This window comes from Anomaloglossus baeobatrachus, chromosome 3, assembly GCF_048569485.1.
Source record: "Anomaloglossus baeobatrachus isolate aAnoBae1 chromosome 3, aAnoBae1.hap1, whole genome shotgun sequence".
NCBI lineage: Eukaryota > Metazoa > Chordata > Amphibia > Anura > Aromobatidae > Anomaloglossus > Anomaloglossus baeobatrachus.
In genome coordinates this window covers 219,240,317-219,259,371 of record NC_134355.1, presented here as the reverse complement: position 1 = coordinate 219,259,371, position 19,055 = coordinate 219,240,317, and the positions used below count along the sequence as shown (strand labels likewise).

Here is a 19,055-nt window from a genome sequence, read left to right as displayed (position 1 = left end):
TCATCAGACCAAAGCACAGATTTCCACTGGTCTAATGTCCATTCCTTGTGTTCTTTAGCCCAAACAAGTCTCTTCTGCTTGTTGCCTGTTGTATTAAAGAAAAAAATATATGTGTGATACAATTATCAAGTATCTTCAGGAGCAATGGTGATCACCAAAAAGTGAAATACTACACTGACACCTCTATTAACTGCTTGTAAATTCCACATATCGTATTTCTCTCACCACAACCTGCCGAGCAGCACTGCTGAAACTACAATACGTCTATTTCACTTGATCACCATTTAAATCCCTATTTACCCTGTGTGCAGAATTATTAAGCAAATGAGTATTTTGATCACATGATACTTTTTATACATGTTGTCCTACTCCAAGCTGTATAGGTTTGAGAGCCAACTATCAATTAAGTAAATCAAGTGATGTGCATCTCTGTAATGAGAAGGGGTGTGGTGTAATGACATCAACACCCTATATAAGGTGGGCTTAATTATTAGGCAACTTCCTTTCCTTTGTCAAAATGGGTCAGAAGAGAGATTTGACGGGCTCTGAAAAGTCCAAAATTGTGAGATGTATTGCAGAGGGATGCAGCCGTCTTGAAATTGCCAAACGTTTGAAGCGTGATCACTGAACAATTAAGCTTTCATGGCAAATAGCCAACAGGGTCGCAAGAAGCGTGTTGGGCAAAAAAGGAGCAAAATAACCAAAATAACTGCCCATGAATTGTGGAAAATGAAGCGTGAAGCTGCCAAGATGCCATTTGCCACCAGTTTTTCCATATTTCAGAGCTGCAACGTTACTGGAGTATCAAAAAGCACAAGGTGTGCCATACTCCGTGACATGGCCAAGTTAAGGAAGGCTGAAAAACTACCACCTTTGAACAACAAACATAAGATAAAACGTCAAGACTGGGCCAAGAAATATCTTAAGACTGATTTTTCAAAGGTTTTATGGACTGATGAAATGAGTGACTCTTGATGGGCCAGAGGCTGGATCAGTAAGGGGCAGAGAGCTCCACACCAAGTCAGACGCCAGCAAGGTGGAGGTGGGGTACTGGTATGGGCTGGTATCATCAAAGATGAACTTGTGGGACCTTTTCTGGTTGAGGATGGAGTGAAGCTCAGCTGCCAGACCTACTGCCAGTTTCTGGAAGACAACTTCGTCAAGCAGTGGTATAGAAAGAAGTCGGCATCGTTCAAGAAAAACATGATTTTCATGCAGGACAATGATCCATCACATGCGTCCAACAACTCCACAGCGTGGCTGGCCAGTAAAGGTCTAAAAGATGAAAAAATAATGACATGGCTCCCTTGTTCACCTGATCTGAACCCCATAGAGAACCTGTGGTCCCTCATAAAATGTGAGATCTACAGGGAGGGAAAACAGTACACCTCTCGGAACAGTGTCTGGGAGACTGTGGTGGCTGCTGCACGCAATGTTGATCATAAACAGGTCAAGCAACTGACAGAATCTATGTATGGTAGGCTGTTGAGTGTGATCATAAAGAAAGGTGGCTATATTGGTCACTAATTTTTGGGGGTTTTGTTTTTGCATGTCAGAAATGTTTATTTCTAAATTTTGTGCAGTTATATTGGTTTACCTGGGGAAAATAAACAAGTGAGATGGGAATATATTTGTTTTTTATTAAGTTGCCTAATAAATCTGCACAGTAATAGTTACCTGCACAAACAGATATCCTCCTAAGATAGCCAAATCTAAAAAAAACCATTCCAACTTCAAAAGATATTGAGCTTTGATATTTATGAGTCTTTTGGGTTGATTGAGAACAGGGTTGTTGATCAATAATAAAAAATCCTCTAAAATACAACTTGCCTAATAAATCTGCACACGGTGTAGTCTCGTATGTACAACAATACAGTGAGTCTCCTATAAGCAAGTTTATGTGACTTATGTGTACTGTTAGTAATACAATATTAAGTCTAACCTTTTTGTTCATGCCTGATGGATAAGTGTCATGAAAATAAAGAAAACTCTTTGAATGAGGTGTGTCCAAACTTTTGGTCTGTACTGTATATATACTAAAGACCCACATTAGTGGCTATATATAATTTTCATTAGATAATTTATTTATCAGGTGCTGGGGCAGAATACTGACAGAGAATGAGTGGGCAGAGGACGGAGCTGGATACTGAAGCTGGGCGGTGCCAGCTGTGACTGAGTTTGGCTGTCAAACATGTCATGTTTGGTTTAGCTGCAGGTAAATAAAGAGGCTGCAGAGAATAAAGTGAAAATTCAAGAGGAACAAAAGTTAGAAACAAAAAAAATAATGTAGGGATGTTTTAAATGACAATACAATATAGATTAGCTTAAAGAAAACAAATATTTTGTAGCCAGATAACTTCTTTAAGTATTTTAACCAAGAATTAATGTATGGATTTTATTTTAGAATTGCTTGGATGACTTTTGTACCGGTCTTTTTGAACAGTTTCTGCTATTCAACTTGGATTAGTTAGACTGAGCACCACATAGGTGAGCTGACTACATTCCTTGGAATTTTTTCAATTGATTTTTTTTATTTACAGTGTCCATTTTACTATAAAACTGACCTGGCAGTTAAATTTTCCAGGTCCATATGATTACATAGATACTAAACATGTATAGGTTTTGTTTTAAGTGGTGAAAAAAATCTGAAATTTTGAAAAACAAAAAAATCTTGCTAGTGTCACAATTTTCCAAGAGCTATAATGTTTTACATTTTTGGGATGTTGACCTATGTGAGGGCTTCTTTTTTGCTCCATGAGTTGATGGTTTTTTTGTATTTTTATTTTTTTTTTTTAGGGGGGTATATGCGTTGTTTTGATCACTTGTTATTACATTTTTTTCTGTTGTTGCAGCGCTTAAAAAAATTACAATTTTGTTGCTTTCATTTTATTTCTCATTACTACGTTTACCGTTCGGATTAAAGGGGTGGTTCACTTCTCTGCAGTAGGTGCCACCTCTCTGTAAAACTGATGGGGGACGCTTTTTCTAAATACCTTGTTCAGCAAATTCTGCCTCTGAATGGTGCTATTGCGGTCCTCTCATCCCCATGAAGTGCCCCCCCCCCCCGGGCTCCGTGACCTCTGTGGTGATGTCACATCATCTTGACCTGACATCAGCAAAGTGGCCCCAGTCGCTCTGAGTGACTGGGCTGTGGGCGGAGTTTCACCGCTCATCACAACCCAGCATTGCTCCTGCTTGCGGCACTTTGCAGTGAAGGAGAGCGCATGTGACATGCTGTACTGTTACGCTGGGCTGTGATGAGCGGTGAAACGCCACTCAGGAAGACTGGGGCCGTGCTCGGTGAATGTCAGGTCAACTGGAAGTTGACGTGACATCACCAGATCTCGGAGGTCACGGAGCCCAGGGGGGTCACTTCATGGGGATCAGTGGACTGCAATAGCGCCACACAGAGGCAGAATTATGCTGAACAAGGTATTTGAAAAAAGCCTTCCCTATCAGTTTTACAGGGATGTGGCCACTGCTACAGAGTTGTGAACCACCCCTTTAATTTATTTTATATTTTGATAGAGCAGACTTTTTTTTCCAAAGACAGCAATGCTAAATGTGGTTTTTTTTTGTTTTTTTTTATTCATTTTTAATGTAAAATGGGGGTGATTTCAACTATTTTGTGTATTTATATTTTTTTTTCCATATTTTTGTCAAACATTTATTTCTACTTTGGACTGTACTTAATAGTCAACTTAATGACAAACATGAAAAAAGCTTAAAGGCTGAAACGCGTTTGTTTGTTTTTTTGCATTGGGGTACTTTGCACATGTACATGGTTTTGTTTGATCTGCGTTTTTATACATCATTTCCCACAAGCCTATTTCACATCTCTGGATTTTTTGCACCTTCTCTTCTATTCTGTAATTAATAGTACCTTTAGGGGTGGGACTTGAACCTGCAATAATCTTATCACTTACCATAGTATTGTTGTATATAATATTGCTGTATCTAGAAGATGTCACAGTCTCCTATGAACTCAGGCCATGGGCTGGTTTTTACAGGAGAACTGTGATGACAGAAGCAGGGGTTATCAGGTGACCTTTGGCTGTCATGACAACTCATCGGCGTCTAGGGCACGCTGATGAGGGCTAGGAATAGTGCGCCCCCTGCCAGTGCGCGTTAAATGCCGCTGTCAATCTCAAACAGGTTAACAGTTGCAGGCGTGTGAAACATCGGACTGCACTCGGATGACATTAGTATAGTCTGATATATGTAGAGAAACACAATGGAGAAAATGGAGAATTTAAGCTGCCTATTTTCCCTTCACCTGTGCTCTGATTTTCACATGCAACAGAATCGGAGCACAATGACTGACACTTGGCTGACACTTGCAGCAAAGTTTGAGCAGAGTGTTATTAGTATATCACATCCAATAACTCGTGCATGAGAGAATCCTCGGATGCTACAGTATATACCAATGTGACCTGCCTTAAGGTAAACTTGGCTACATTTTTATATCAAACTATAAGTAAAATCGATAATGTGATATCACACCTTTAACAAACCTCATTCCCATTTAGCAGTAAAAGTTACCAACATCAGACTCATGGCATATCCGTTGCAGAAATAGACAATATTCACTTTATTGCTTTGCAGTGAGTGAAATACAAGTCTGAATCTTCAACAACTTCCATGTGTGTAAAGAGACCTAAGATACATTTTTGAATCAGGGCCAATGAGCTACTAGCTAGCCCAGTGAGTTATGTTTTGTTCCTTGCATTCAAGAAAATTAAAAAAATAAGCACTGTATACAAATTTGATGTTAAAATAACATACTTATGCTAAAGGAACTAAACTATTATCGACCATGCCAAATGTGCCTCAGCCCAAAAAGCTGATACCAGGAAGCAACATTTTTCTGCTGGCTGAGGCCCCACCCCTTCTGGTCACATGGGTAACCTCACCACAGGTCCTGCAAGTCAAAGTAAATTAATTGTATATACTGATGTTAATTATAACTGAGCGAGGCAATAAATCTGAATAACCCCTAGATATCTGATCCTGAGCTACTGTCACTGAAGAAGCTGATTATTTTATAAAATTTACTCTTAAATTTCAAAACCTAAACATCTGAGCTGACCACTAAAGGTATGTATAGACTCAGCCTGATAGTGCCAGTATAGCACTGGCTTTAGGTTCTATATGAAAATCCTGGTGATTGGTTCCCGTTAAAGATGAACTTCAGGCTCAAGGAACATCACTCACACCATCCGTCATTGTTTGAGTCAAAGTGGACCTCATGGGAGACGAACAAAGAAGACACCATTGTTGACAAAAAAAAAAAATCATAAAAAATTCAGACTGAAATTTGCCTACATCATCTACATGCTGACAAGCCACAAAGCTTCTGGGAGAATATCCTGGACAGGTGAGACAAAAATGGAACTTTTGGCAAGGCACATCAGTTCAAAGATGGAAAAATGAAGCACATCAAGAAGACAACACTGTCCCTACTGTGAAACATGGAGGAGGCTGTTACGGTTGCTGTGGCTCTAGAGACTATGTCTGGATTTCTTGCTACTGCACATGTGCAAGCACTGGAGACTAAGGGCGGCTTTGCACGTTGCGACATTGCACGTGCGATGTCGGTGGGGTCAAATCGAAAGTGACGCACATCCGGCGTCGCAGTCGATATCGCAACGTGCAAATCCTTTTTGATACGATGAACGAGCGCAAAAGCGTCGTTATCGTATCATCGCTGCAGCCTCCGACATTTCCATAATGCCGGTGCAGCGACAGGTGCGATGTTGTTCCTCGCTCCTGCGGCAGCACACATCGCTGTGTATGAAGCCGCAGGAGCGAGGAACTTCAACTTACCTGCCGCCGGCTGCAATGAGAAGGACGGAGGTGGGCGGGATGTTTACATCCTGCTCATCTCCGCCCCTCCGCTTCAATTGGCCGCCTGCCGTGTGACGTCACTGTGACGCCGCACGACCCGCCCCCTAAGGAAGGAGGCGGGTCGCCGGCCAGAGGGACGTCGCACGGCAGGTATGTGCGTGTAAAGCTGCCGTAGCGATAATAATCGCTACGGCAGCTTTCACTATATATCGAACATGCGACGGGGGCGGGACTATCGCTGCAGCATCGGTAACACATTGTTACTGATGTCGCAGCGTGCAAAGCCCGCCTAAGTCCTATCTTGGAGCCATTGCACATGTGCGGGTGACATCATCGCTGACACGTGGTCACATGTCTCTGACACCTTCTATGCCGATTGGTTGCTGGTCATGTGCTTGTGACGCTTTGCTCGGTGATAGGCCAGCGTGACGTCATTGCTGTCATTCTGGCAGCGGATTGGCTCTGGTGTCCTCCATCTTGGATGAGGCACATAGTCTATATAAGACCCTGATGCACGCCACCCGGCGCTCAGTCCTCTTGGTTCATGCATGAGGGTAGACGCCCTGTGCACGTCCCTCTAGGCATCTCTCTGTCTATGTTAGGTGAGCGCTACCGGCAGGGTAGCGTTCTTATACCTTACAGCTTCGGCTGCAGTCCGTATCCTTACCTCCTAGTGGAGCGGACATAGGCAGGTGCCTGAGGCACATGGTCCCGCTGGGCCTTGTAATTCTACTCGTAGGTGGACGTTGCCGCTAGGGTAACGTTCCTTATACTGCGTCTGGCAGTTGTTCGTATCCTCGCACACTAGGGGAGCGAACAGAGGTAGGAGCTTTGTGCGGCTTATGCTGCTGTCCGTCTCTTTTGCACCACTAGAAGAGCGGACCTAGGCAGGTGCCATATCTAGTGGTTCGTGTCCTCGCACACTAGTGGAGCGAACGCAGGTAGGAGCTTTGTGCGGCTTACGCTGCTGTCCGTCTCTTTTGCACCACTAGAAGAGCGGACCTAGGCAGGTGCCATATCTAGTGGTTCGTGTCCTCGCACACTAGTGGAGCGAACGCAGGTAGGAGCTTTGTGCGGCTTACGCTGCTGTCCGTCTCTTTTGCACCACTAGAAGAGCGGACCTAGGCAGGTGCCATATCTAATGGTTCGTGTCCTCGCACACTAGTGGAGCGAATGCAGGTAGGAGCTTTGTGCGGCTTACGCTGCTGTCCGTCTCCTGGCACCACTAGAGGAACGGACCTAGGTAGGTGCCATTTCACACTCACTGCTTTTGTCTCTGTGATCTTTAACAGAGACCATTCCACACACCCTCCAAGTAAGGGAGGAATTGCTTTATTTTCTAATTATATTCCTCTGTGAGTTTAACAGAGGTATTGCACTCTGCACTTGTGCTATTATTTCTTACAGTGGCACACTTATATACCCCTTACCCTCTGCATAGTCTGCAGCAGAGTCTTGCACGGTGGACCCTGACTGTCTGACATTCCTTTAGGTTTTATTATCAGACAGCCCCCCGTAACATTAGGACTGAGCCAAGGGTCTGGCAGTTATGGCAGAATATCAGCAGTTACACCGTTACATACAAGTACTTGAGTCGTGGCTCAAGAGTATAGAAGATAAACCTCAGACCATGGTGACATCTGCACATGATCCTCGACTTGCTCTGCCAAACAGATATTCTGGCGATGCCAGATCATGTCGTGGTTTCATTAGTCAGTGTCAGATACACCTAGAGGTCAACTCTTCTCGCTTCTCTACGGAGAGGTCCAGAGTAGGCTTTATCATCTCCTTACTTCAGGACAAAGCCTTAGAATGGGCAACTCCCTTATGGGAGCGCTCTGATGTGGTTACTCTAAGACATCAAGACTTTCTTGATGCTCTTAAAGCGGTATTCATGGGTCCGCAGGTTACCCATGATGCGGCCCTGAGACTCTTAGATCTATCTCAGGGTTCGTTATCCACTAGTTCTTATGCCATTGCTTTTAGAACTCTGGTGGCAGAACTAGATTGGCCAGAGAAGGTGTTGATTCCTATCTTCTGGAGAGGGTTGGCAGGCTATGTCAAGGATGCCCTTGCTACTCGTGAGGTCCCTGCTTCTCTGGAGGACTTGATCACAGTAGCAACGAGGATCGATGTACGCCATAGGGAACGTAGACTCGAGGTCTCTTCCTCACGCCCTAAGCATCTGGCTATTCCAGTTGTTGAGGGTCCACTACCATCTTCCTCAGCATCTGAAACATCTCCCACTCCTATGGAGTTAGGTCATACATCCTCCAGACTACGCAAGTCTGGTCCTCCTATATGTTATGTATGTCGTCAGGCTGGGCACTATGCCAACAAGTGTTCTAGTCATCAGGGAAACTCCCAGGCCTAGTAACCATTAGAGGGGGGTTACTAGAGACGTCTTCTGCACCCTCTAAGTGTAGTATCCCAGGTCAGCTCTCATTCTCTGAGAATACATGGCCTATTATGGCTTTTGTGGATTCCGGAGCTGACGGGACTTTTGTGTCCTCAGGATTTGTAAAGAGACACAATATTCCCTCTATCGTGTTAGAGGCGCCTATTCCTGTCCGTGTTGTTAATGGGACTATGTTGTCTGACTCCATTACATTGAGGACAGTTCCCTTGCGCCTTTCCCTGCCTCAGGGTCACATAGAGGAGATTTCTTTTCTTGTTTTGCCTGAGGGTATAGACGACGTCCTTCTGGGTCTCCCATGGCTTCGGACTCATGCTCCGCACATTGACTGGGAGTCCGACAGCATTATTAGTTGGGGTTCGAAATGTCAGTCCCGATGTCTTCCCTTACCACCTAAGGTCGTTGCGGTTGCATCAACTGATCTCTCTCCCATACCTACACCCTATTTGGATTTCGCTGACGTGTTCTCCAAACAGGGTACTGAGGTTCTTCCACCCCATAGGCCGTATGGCTGTGCCATAGATCTTATCCCAGGTTCGGTTCCACCTAAGGGCAGGGTTTACCCCCTGTCGATACCTGAGTCGGAGGCCATGTCGACCTATATAAGAGAAAGTTTAGAGAAGGGGTTCATTCGTAAGTCTGTCTCTCCCGCGGGAGCTGGGTTTTTCTTTGTTCGGAAGAAAGAGGGTGATTTGCGTCCCTGCATAGATTACAGGGGTCTCAACGCAATCACAATAAAGAACAAATACCCGTTACCTTTCATTTCGGAGCTCTTTGACAGACTGAGGGGAGCTCAGGTTTTTACGAAGTTGGATCTGCGGGGTGCGTATAACTTGGTACGAATTCGAGAGGGTGACGAATGAAAGACCGCTTTTAACACCCGAGACGGTCACTATGAATACCTCGTCATGCCTTTTGGTTTATGTAATGCACCCGCAGTATTTCAGGACTTCGTAAACGATGTGTTCAGGCATTTACTGTTATCCTCCGTCGTGGTGTATCTGGACGACATCCTGATTTTTTCTCCCGATCTGGAGACTCATCGTCAGGATGTCGTTCGTGTCCTTTCCCGTTTAAGGGAGCACTCTTTGTTTGCTAAACTCGAAAAATGTGTATTCAAGCAGTCATCCTTGCCTTTTTTGGGCTACATTATCTCACAAGAGGGTCTGGCTATGGATCCTGCGAAGCTCTCTGCTTTTTGGAATGGTCCGAACCTCATTCCTTGAAGGCGCTGCAACGCTTCTTAGGATTCATAAATTATTACAGGCAGTTCATACCCCATTTCTCTACTTTGGTTGCCCCTTTGGTGGCCTTGACTAAGAAAGGTGCTAATCCAAAAGTCTGGTCTACTGAGACATCCCAGGCTTTTGAGGCAGTAAAAAGACACTTTTCAACTGCTCCCGTTCTTCAAAGACCCGATGAGAATAAGCCCTTCCTCTTGGAGGTTGATGCCTCTTCAGTGGGTGCTGGTGCGGTCTTGTATCAAAAGAACGGTGCAGGTAGAAAAAGGCCGTGTTTCTTCTTTGCTAAAACCTTTTCACCGGCAGAGAGAAACTATACCATTGGGGATAGGTAACTGCTCGCCCTGAGATTAGCCTTGGAGGAGTGGCGTCACTTGCTGGAAGGAGTGAAACATCCTTTCCAGGTCTATACAGACCATAAGAATCTGACGTACTTACAAACCGCTCAACGTCTGAATCCTCGCCAAGCCCGCTGGTCCTTGTTTTTCTCCCTCTTTCACTTCTCCATCAATTATCTGTCTGGGAGTAAGAATAACAAGGCAGACGCTCTGTCTCGCTCTATGGTTTCTACCCAGGAAGAGATTGACGAACCTCGTCTTATCCTTCCCTCCAGGGTTTTTCATACGCTCTCCCATGTGACGTTAGACCAAATCCCACCGGGCAAGACCTTTGTGCCGCCTGATCGACAGAATGATATACTGTCATGGGCCCACACCTCAAAGGTGGGTGGGCATTTTGGTATTAGGCGGACACGAGAGTTACTGGAGAGGTGGTATTGGTGGCCACACTTAGCCAGCCACGTCAAGAGATATGTCGGTTCCTGCTACTCGTGTGCTCGCAACCGTCCATTACGGCAGAGACCGGCTGGGCTCTTGCATCCTTTACCAGTGCCAGATAGACCATGGGAGGTGGTAGGCATGGACTTTGTGGGTGATCTTCCGTGTTCACAGGGACATAGATTTGTGTGGGTCATTATGGACCATTTCTCCCGGATGGTTCATCTCGTACCGTTATCGAGAATCCCGTCTTCCAGGGTACTAGCCAAACTATTCCTCAATCATGTCTTTAGGCTTCACGGGATGCCAGATCGTATCATTTGTGATAGAGGCCCGCAATTTGCTTCCTGTTTCTGGCGAGATCTTTGTAGCCTTCTGCAAATTGAGCTGAATCTCTCTTCGGCATACCATCCGGAGACCAATGGTTTGGTTGAGCGTACCAATCAATCCATGATTATATACCTTCGACACTTTGTTGCTGAGAACCACGATAACTGGTCCTCCCTCCTACCCTGGGCAGAATTTGCCCTTAACAATTCGCTGGCTGAGGCCACTGGGCAGACACCATTCGTACTCAATAATGGGCAACACCCTAGGGTACCGGTACCGTTTCCCGCTGCTGCACCTTCTCCTCTTGTGGCCGACTGGGCAACTAATGCCAGAGAGGTTTGGGATCGGACTCAAGAGTCGATCCAAGCAGCTAAGGACCGTATGAAGACGGTGTCCGATCGGTTTCGTCGCCCGGCTCCTGTCTTTTCTCCAGGGGACTTTGTGTGGCTCTCTGCAAAACACGTGAAACTTAGAGTGAGCTCTGTCAAATTTGCTCCTCACTTCCTGGGTCCTTATGAGGTTCTTCGACAGGTAAATCCTGTAGTCTATAAATTGAAGTTATCCGTCCATCTTAGTATCCATGACAAATTCCATGTTTCACTGCTAAAGCCGGCTATTTTACCTCACGCTCGTGAAGTGCACTCTCCTGCCTCTGATTCCTCTCGCTCTAGCTATGAGGTACGAGCCATAGTTGGTTCTAAGATGGTTAGAGGGCGCAGGTTCTTCTTGATAGATTGGGAGGGCTATGGCCCGGAACATCGCTCTTGGGAGCCTGAGGAGGCTGTCCATGCTCCCGACTTAGTTGCCGATTACCTGCGTCGCCGGGAGGGGGGCCCTTGAGGGGGAGGTACTGTTACGGTTGCTGTGGCTCTAGAGACTATGTCTGGATTTCTTGCTACTGCACATGTGCAAGCGCTGGAGACTAAGTCCTATCTTGGAGCCATTGCACATGTGCGGGTGACATCGCTGACACGAGGTCACATGTCTCTGACACCTTCTAAGCTAATTGGCCACTGGTCATGTGCTTGTGACACGTGGTCACATGTCTCTGACACCTTCTATGCCGATTGGTCGCTGGTCATGTGCTTGTGACGCTTTGCTCGGTGATAGGCCAGCGTGACGTCATTGCTGTCATTCTGGCAGCGGATTGGCTCTGGTGTCCTCCATCTTGGATGAGACACAGAGTCTTTATAAGACCCTGACGCACGCCGCCCGGCGCTCAGTCCTCTTGGTTCATGCATGAGGGTAGACGCCCTGTGCACGTCCCTTTAGGCATCTTGCTGTCTATGTTAGGTGAGCGCTACCGGCAGGTTGCGTTCTTATACCTTACAGCTTCGGCTGCAGTCCGTATCCTTACCTCTTAGTGGAGCGGGCATAGGCAGGTGCCTGAGGCACATGGTCCGGGTGGGCCTTGTAATTCTACTTGTAGGTGGACGTTGCCGCTAGGGTAACGTTCCTTATACTGCGTCTGGCAGTTGTTCGTATCCTCGCACACTAGGGGAGCGAACAGAGGTAGGAGCTTTGTGCGGCTTATGCTGCTGTCCGTCTCTTTTGCACCACTAGAAGAGCGGACCTAGGCAGGTGCCATATCTAGTGGTTCGTGTCCTCGCACACTAGTGAAGCGAACGCAGGTAGGAGCTTTGTGCGGCTTACGCTGCTGTCCGTCTCTTTTGCACCACTAGAAGAGCGGACCTAGGCAGGTGCCATATCTAATGGTTCGTGTCCTCGCACACTAGTGGAGCGAATGCAGGTAGGAGCTTTGTGCGGCTTACGCTGCTGTCCGTCTCCTGGCACAACTAGAGGAACGGACCTAGGTAGGTGCCATTTCACACTCACTGCTTTTGTCTCTGTGATCTTTAACAGAGACCATTCCACACACCCTCCAAGTAAGGGAGGAATTGCTTTATTTTCTAATTAAATTCCTCTGTGAGTTTAACAGAGGTATTGCACTCTGCACTTGTGCTATTATTTCTTACAGTGGCACACTTATATACCCCTTACCCTCTGCCATAGTCTGCAGCAGAGTCTTGCACGGTGGACCCTGATTGTCTGACATTCCTTTAGGTTTTATTATCAGACAGCCCCCCGTAACAGAGGCTCTGTTATTTTTTGGGGCTGCTTTGCTGCGTGTGGCACAGGGTGTCTTGAATCTGTGCAGAGTACAATGAAATCTCAAGACTATCAAGGGATACTAGAGAAAAATGTGCTGCCCGGTGTCAGAAAGCTTGGTCTCAGTTGCAGGTCATGGGACTTGTAACAGGATAATGACCCAAAACACACAGCTAAAAACAACCAAGAATGGCTAAGAGGAAAACATTCGACTATTCTGAAGTGGCCGTCTATGAGCCCTGACCTAAATTCTATTGAGCATCTTTGGAAAGAGCTGAAACATGCCATCTAGAAAAGGCAAGCTTCAAACACGAGACAACTGGAGCAGTTTGCCCTTGAGGAGTGTGCCAAAATACCTGTCGATAGATGCAGATGTCTCATTGACAGTTACAGGAATCGTTTAATTGCAGTGATTGCCTCAAAAGGTTGTGCAACAAAATATTAAGTTAAGGGTACCATCATTTCTGTCCAGGCCTATTTCATGGGTTTTATTTTAAAAAAAATTCTGTGGAAGCATGGTTTAAAAGCAATGTCTAACTTTCATTTATTAATTTTCCTAGATTTTTAATTCATTATTACTTTTGTCAGATTCTAGTTATTTCTGTGACCATTGTAGGTTTTTCTTTCATTCAATGAGGGGTACGAACAATTTTCACCACGTGTGTAGCACAGGACCGCTGTACATGTAAGGGGTGAATAAGCGATCATTTGGTGGACAACAAAGAGCTGTAGATATAGGCTTTATGTTTCAATTTTGCTTAAGAGCAGCCATAAAGGAAGGTAGTTCAAGCTAACTCTAGTAATGTGTTTATTATTTAACTTTAGGTAATGGGTGATAATCTACTGCTTTCTTCTGTATTCCAATTTTCTCGGAAAATTCGACAAACCATTGACAAAACAGCAAATAAAATAAGGTAGGATATGTTAATCTTATTTTTTTATCAATACAATATTCATAGATGATATTTATTAGGTAACTAATCGTTCAGGTAACTTTTCAGAATAAACTGTAGTGTGTGGGTGTACATGAGGAATAACTATTTCTGGCCATTATATGACTTCTATTCTGCATTTTCAAGGGTTTTCCCCACTGCATGATATGTCTCTAATTTGGGATACACTTTTTTTTTAACTTGTGAGAGAAAACTAGCTACTATGATGTTTCCTATACACAGTACACAAAGGTTTTTCTGCTCTTCATTTCCAAATTAGTGCAGAAACAAATGCAACAGCTACATGAAAAAATGTATACAGCAGAACTGAGAAATATAGATTTGAATCCATCTCTGAGGTTGTGAAGTAAGACTTGTTAGAAAGCTCAACACTATATTTCTGTCTTCCTTTTTCTGTTTATTATTATTTATTATTATTATTATTGTTTATTTATAGAGCACCATTGATTCCATGGTGCTGTACATGAGGGGGTTACATACAGAATACATGTACACGTTACAATAGACAGACTAGCACAGGGGGAAGAGGGCCCTGCCCTTGCGGGCTTACATCCTAAAGGATTTTGGGGAGGAGACAGTAGGTGGGGTGTAGGTGGGGCGGCAGCTCCGCACGGTGGTGGGGCGGCAGGTCCGCACGGTGGTGGGGCGGCAGCTCCGCACGGTGGTGGGGCGGCAGCTCCGCACGGTGGTGTTTTCTCAATGTATTCCACACTCCTCCTCCCACCTATTTACTCCCATAGTTCAGTGTTCCCCAACTCCAGTCCTCAAGAGTAGAGTGTGACGATGTGTCTCTCCCCAACCCCCGGCCTTGATTCATGTACTCTATGCCATATAAGGTCATGTAGGTTGCTTGGCTGTCCTTGTTTTTTGGGTGTAACATTATACCCCCATTCCCCGGTTGTAACATTATATCCCCCCCAGCCTGTACATATTGTAATCAGGCTCCAGCAGTAGCTATTGTCCTGTATGTACTGCTTCTGGTGGGAGATTGTTTGTTCTTCTCAGCATGGGGCTCCTCCAATCAACAACTTGGTAGACAGAATAGAGCCAGGATGTCTAGAATCCTTTCATGTATCAAATGTCCAGGGTAGGTGGACCCTTCTGCCCACCTTGGGGGCTGATCCCAGGAGAGGAGAATAATGAGACCCATGTTAGTCAGTTAGTTGGATCTCGGCTGGAGAAGGACTAGTTCTATAGTTGAGGCTAGATCCTAATGCCTGTGTATGGACTGTTACAGATTGGAGATCAGTGGCCACATGGGATTGTGTTTTGTTGTTCACCCTGTTGGACTCAAAGAATGCATATAAGGACCATTGCCATATTTTCCTTGTCGTCAGAATACTGGGAAGCGCCCCCCGATCTTTTGTCTTGTTGTGGACTCCTTGCAGACTTTAAGGATTTATATTCATGTTTGGTGCTTTATCTGTGTGGTTCCAATAAAGCCCTTTGGATTGTTCCTCGGCCTGGCATCCATGACTGCTCTGTCGCATACCCCGTCTCAAACTGGTGGCAGCGATGGGATCAGAGCAGAAGGAATGGAAGACACTTACTTGCAAGATGGCACAGAGGAAGTATTTCCACAGCAAGGACAGGAAAGACGGGAGCTGGAGGTAAATACCCAAAAAGTCAGTGGGTTGTGTGGTACGAGGAGGAGATGGCACTGCTGGGAGATGAGGCCACCATAGAAGATAAGCGAGAGTCCATTCGTAGAGCTCAGGAGAGGCAGCGCATGGCAGAAGCGTGGCACCCCAGGATCTGGTTGCCACAACAGTGTTGCCACTCCAAAGGGTTAATGCTGAGCCTGGAGGTAACTGGGGAAGTCTATTGGCCAGTAAGTACCAACATTCAACATCGTTTCTCCCTCAGCCCAGCAGAGGGAGCTCTAAACCTGCAGTTCCAGGGAACACTTCCTTAAGCCCTGACCTGAGGGAGGAGTTAGGTAGTCTGTTAGGGAAGTTGAAGGAGAGAGGAGCTGAGTAGACGGTCTTGTGAGCTGGGGTTTGGAGCTACGTTAGCTCAAACCAGAAGAAGCAGGAGCCGTAGCGAGGCAAAGAGAAGATCCTAGGGGAGAACTGGTCACAACCTGTTCGCCTCAGAGGAACACACAAAATTGGACATCGGAGTCTGTGGTTGTAGGGTGTTAGATCCCCCAGTAACCGAATCCGAAGGGCAGGAGGACTGTAGGTCTCCTGGCCCCCAAAACAACCCGAAAGTACAGCTGCATAATCTGGGCCCGGTGTGGACCCCAGCAGGGAAGCATTAGAGAGGGCCTGCGCAGCCTATCCTACGAGAAAGGGACGTACCACCGGTCCCAGCAGCAAGAGGGCCATTGCTAAACCCAGAGTGCAGGGCCCTGTAGAAGCAAAGGAAGAACAGAGAGTAGGCCTCAATACTCGACTGGCCAAGGAGATCACCCCAGGTACTTCCAGGCCGACCGTATCCCCTTCACCACCGGTGACAGTCTCCCAGGACTGGACTGTTGTAAAGTAAAAGAAAAGAAGGTAAAGAGACTGTTGTTTGTGTCGGTTCTTGTCACTATCCTGATTACCCCTGCACCATTTCCAAGGCACCATAAACTTTAATAAGCACCAACGGCTGCCCCGGGGTACCGCTCCACCTGTGGGGAGCAGAACCATCCCAGCTGCTAATCCATCAGCCCCGGAGGTCCCACCCAGCAGCGGCGGCTCCATAGCCGCAATCAACAGGTGGCGTCACGAATATTTCCACAAATGGTAATTAAAGTTACCACCCCCACAACTGCCATATTACTTGACCCCGCCAGGGTCACAGAGTCGGGCCCCGCCACCACTGACTACCCCCGGACTAGTCCGGCCCAACACCGAGTGTCCCAAAGCCCTGGGGTGGGTGAGTCAACCTTGGCGTCACAAACAGGATTTCGTGCCCGGTCCCACCGGGTACTGTGCGCCTTACAGAACTGTGCTTTATAGACTGTTTCACTTGTGTGTAAAAACTGCCGCCGCCATTAGCCTCGCTGAGCGCAGGAAGAAGGGGGGGCGTGCCCGAAAAAGACCGCGAAGGGAGCGTGGCATCAGAGCGGAGGTTCGTTAACCCCGCGCGCCTCTGAAGAGATTTGGAAAAGGGAGCGGAGCCTGGTAAGGTCCACTAAGGGGGAAGGAAGATATCCGACTCAGAGGGGGAACAGGTGGCTGTTATAGCCCAAGACGCAGCAGCACCGGCAAATGTAATCCCCGTCGCCGTCGCCCCAGCTCCCGCTGCAGTGCCCGTAATGCCACTCACAATGCCATACCTCCCGGGAGCGGACTGGCTACCGCAGTACTCCGGGGAGTCACATACCCTGAGCGACTTCAGAGAAAGGCTGCATAGCTTGTTTAAAGTGTATCCTCTAACTGAAGGCCAGAAAGTGGGCATAATAATAGGACAGTTAACTGGCGCAGCCAAGCATGAAGTAAAGTCCTGGCCTGATACTGATAAAGGGACAGTAACCCAGATACTGGCCAAGTTGAAGAGTACTTTTGACACCCGCACTGCAGCAGAAATAAAAATGAAATTCTTTGGGTGCAAATAAAGGGCTAGAGACAGCATAAGGGACTATGCCTTAAACCTGCAGGAGGCACTGAAAGCAGTTAAACAAGACCCAGAGAGCGTGCGTGATGAAGACAAACTACTGACTGAGCAGTTTATAGAAGGGCTCCTGTCAGACGTTTACAGGACACAGCTGCGTATCATGGTCCTGCAGAATCCTGCCCTGGACTTTGCAAAGTTTAAGGACCAGGCCATCCGGGTACTGAGAGAATCTACACCAAATAACACAGTACCCCTCCGACCTCTTGCTATCACATACCCAGAGGAAGTGCCTGCAACCCGAGCCACTGCAGGGGCTGAGGCACAGACCCTGGATAAGGATCCCGCTGCAGAGCTCAGACAACAAGTTCAAGAACTGACCAAGACTGTGGCTGCCCTTGCCAAAACCGTGCAGTCTCTACAAGTGACCCCATCGCCTGCAAGAATCGAGTTGGCCTCCAGTCCAGATGACATCCCGTGGATGCGACAGAGGAGACTTCCGCCGACCCGAGGAAAAGACACAGACCGGTATGATTCAGCTGGACAACCGATCTGCCGCTGCTGCAGCCAGGCGGGCCACTACGCAAGGCACTGTCCTTTAAACGAGCCGAACCTGGGGTCAGGAGCCAACCCCCAGGTGTAAGAAATCCCGCCTCGACTGCCTGGCGCAACAAGTATGTGGGGGGACGACTGGTCCTTCCTGTTGTGCTGGACGGGATCCCTTTGTCTGCCCTACTTGATACAGGGTCCCAGGTAACAACCATACCTTATATACTGTACAAAAGATACTGGGCTGATTCAGACATTGCGCGGGGCTCCGATGATGATTTAACAATTGTAGCCAGTAATGGCTAGCCCGTGCCTCAAATTGGGTATAAAGAAGTAACCATTAAAGTGGGGCTGGTAGAATTGCCATCTCAGGGTATGATAATTGTGGATATTGATTGCAAAGAATCTAACCCACTGCTAACAATCGGTACAAATGTAATGGAAAATTGTCTTGCCGAGGTGATAATTTTGTTGCAGCAAGCATCTGAAACTGGCAGCAGCGTGCCCTACAGAAGGAGATCAGAGCCCTGATGAGGAGGCAGCAGGTAGAGCTGATCGGAGGAGAAATTGGCAGTGTGAGGGTAAGTGACCCCCTCCCCATTACAATACCCCCAAGAAGTGAAATGTTGATATGGTGTCGGGCAGTAATAGGCCTCAAGGGTCAAGATTACCAGGCCCTGGGAGAACTTGTGTATTCAGACAGTAGGCCTGGAGTCCTGATAGCCAGGGGGGTAGCAGATGTCTGCAAGGGAAGAGTACCCGTCCGCGTCCTGAATTGTGGGGAGGAGGAAGCCAAATTGCCCCGGTACGCCACGGTAGCTAAGCTGTACACTGTCAGTAATAATACCATAAGAACCATGGAACTCTTTATCCCGTCCGACCAGGCGGAAGACAATGGCTCCAAGACACAGCTGGAGGACTGGTGCCAAAAATTACATGTGGGCGCCGACTCCACCCCTTCACACCAAAAGCATGGGGTTTACCGGGTGGTACAGGAATACGAGCGGGTCTTCAGCAAACACCCTCTAGACTTTGGGCAGGTAAAAGGGGTTAAACATCAAATCCCCACTGGTGACCATCATCCCATTAAAGAGAGATACCGCCCTGTACCCCCAGCTCAGTATCAGCGTGCCAAGAGATGTTATGGGAAATGAAGGAGGCTGGGGTGATCAGAGATAGTTGTAGCCCCTGGGCAGCTCCACTAGTGCTCGTAAAGAAAAAAGACGGCACAATGAGAATGTGCGTTAATTACAGGCAAATTAACCGCATTACACATAAAGATGCTTATCCA

General features: G+C 46.8%; 1 protein-coding gene across 9 annotated transcripts in view; it reads left to right on the top strand.

Moving 5' to 3' along the window:
* Positions 1–19,055, top strand: part of CEP170 (centrosomal protein 170) — a 974,470-nt gene that overhangs the window by 826,664 nt on the left and 128,751 nt on the right. For all 9 annotated transcript variants that reach the window (XM_075339727.1, XM_075339731.1, XM_075339735.1 and 6 more), the window contains one exon: positions 13,545–13,633. In XM_075339727.1, coding sequence (XP_075195842.1) covers positions 13,545–13,633 — 89 coding nt within the window. The remainder of the gene's footprint in view (positions 1–13,544; positions 13,634–19,055) is intronic.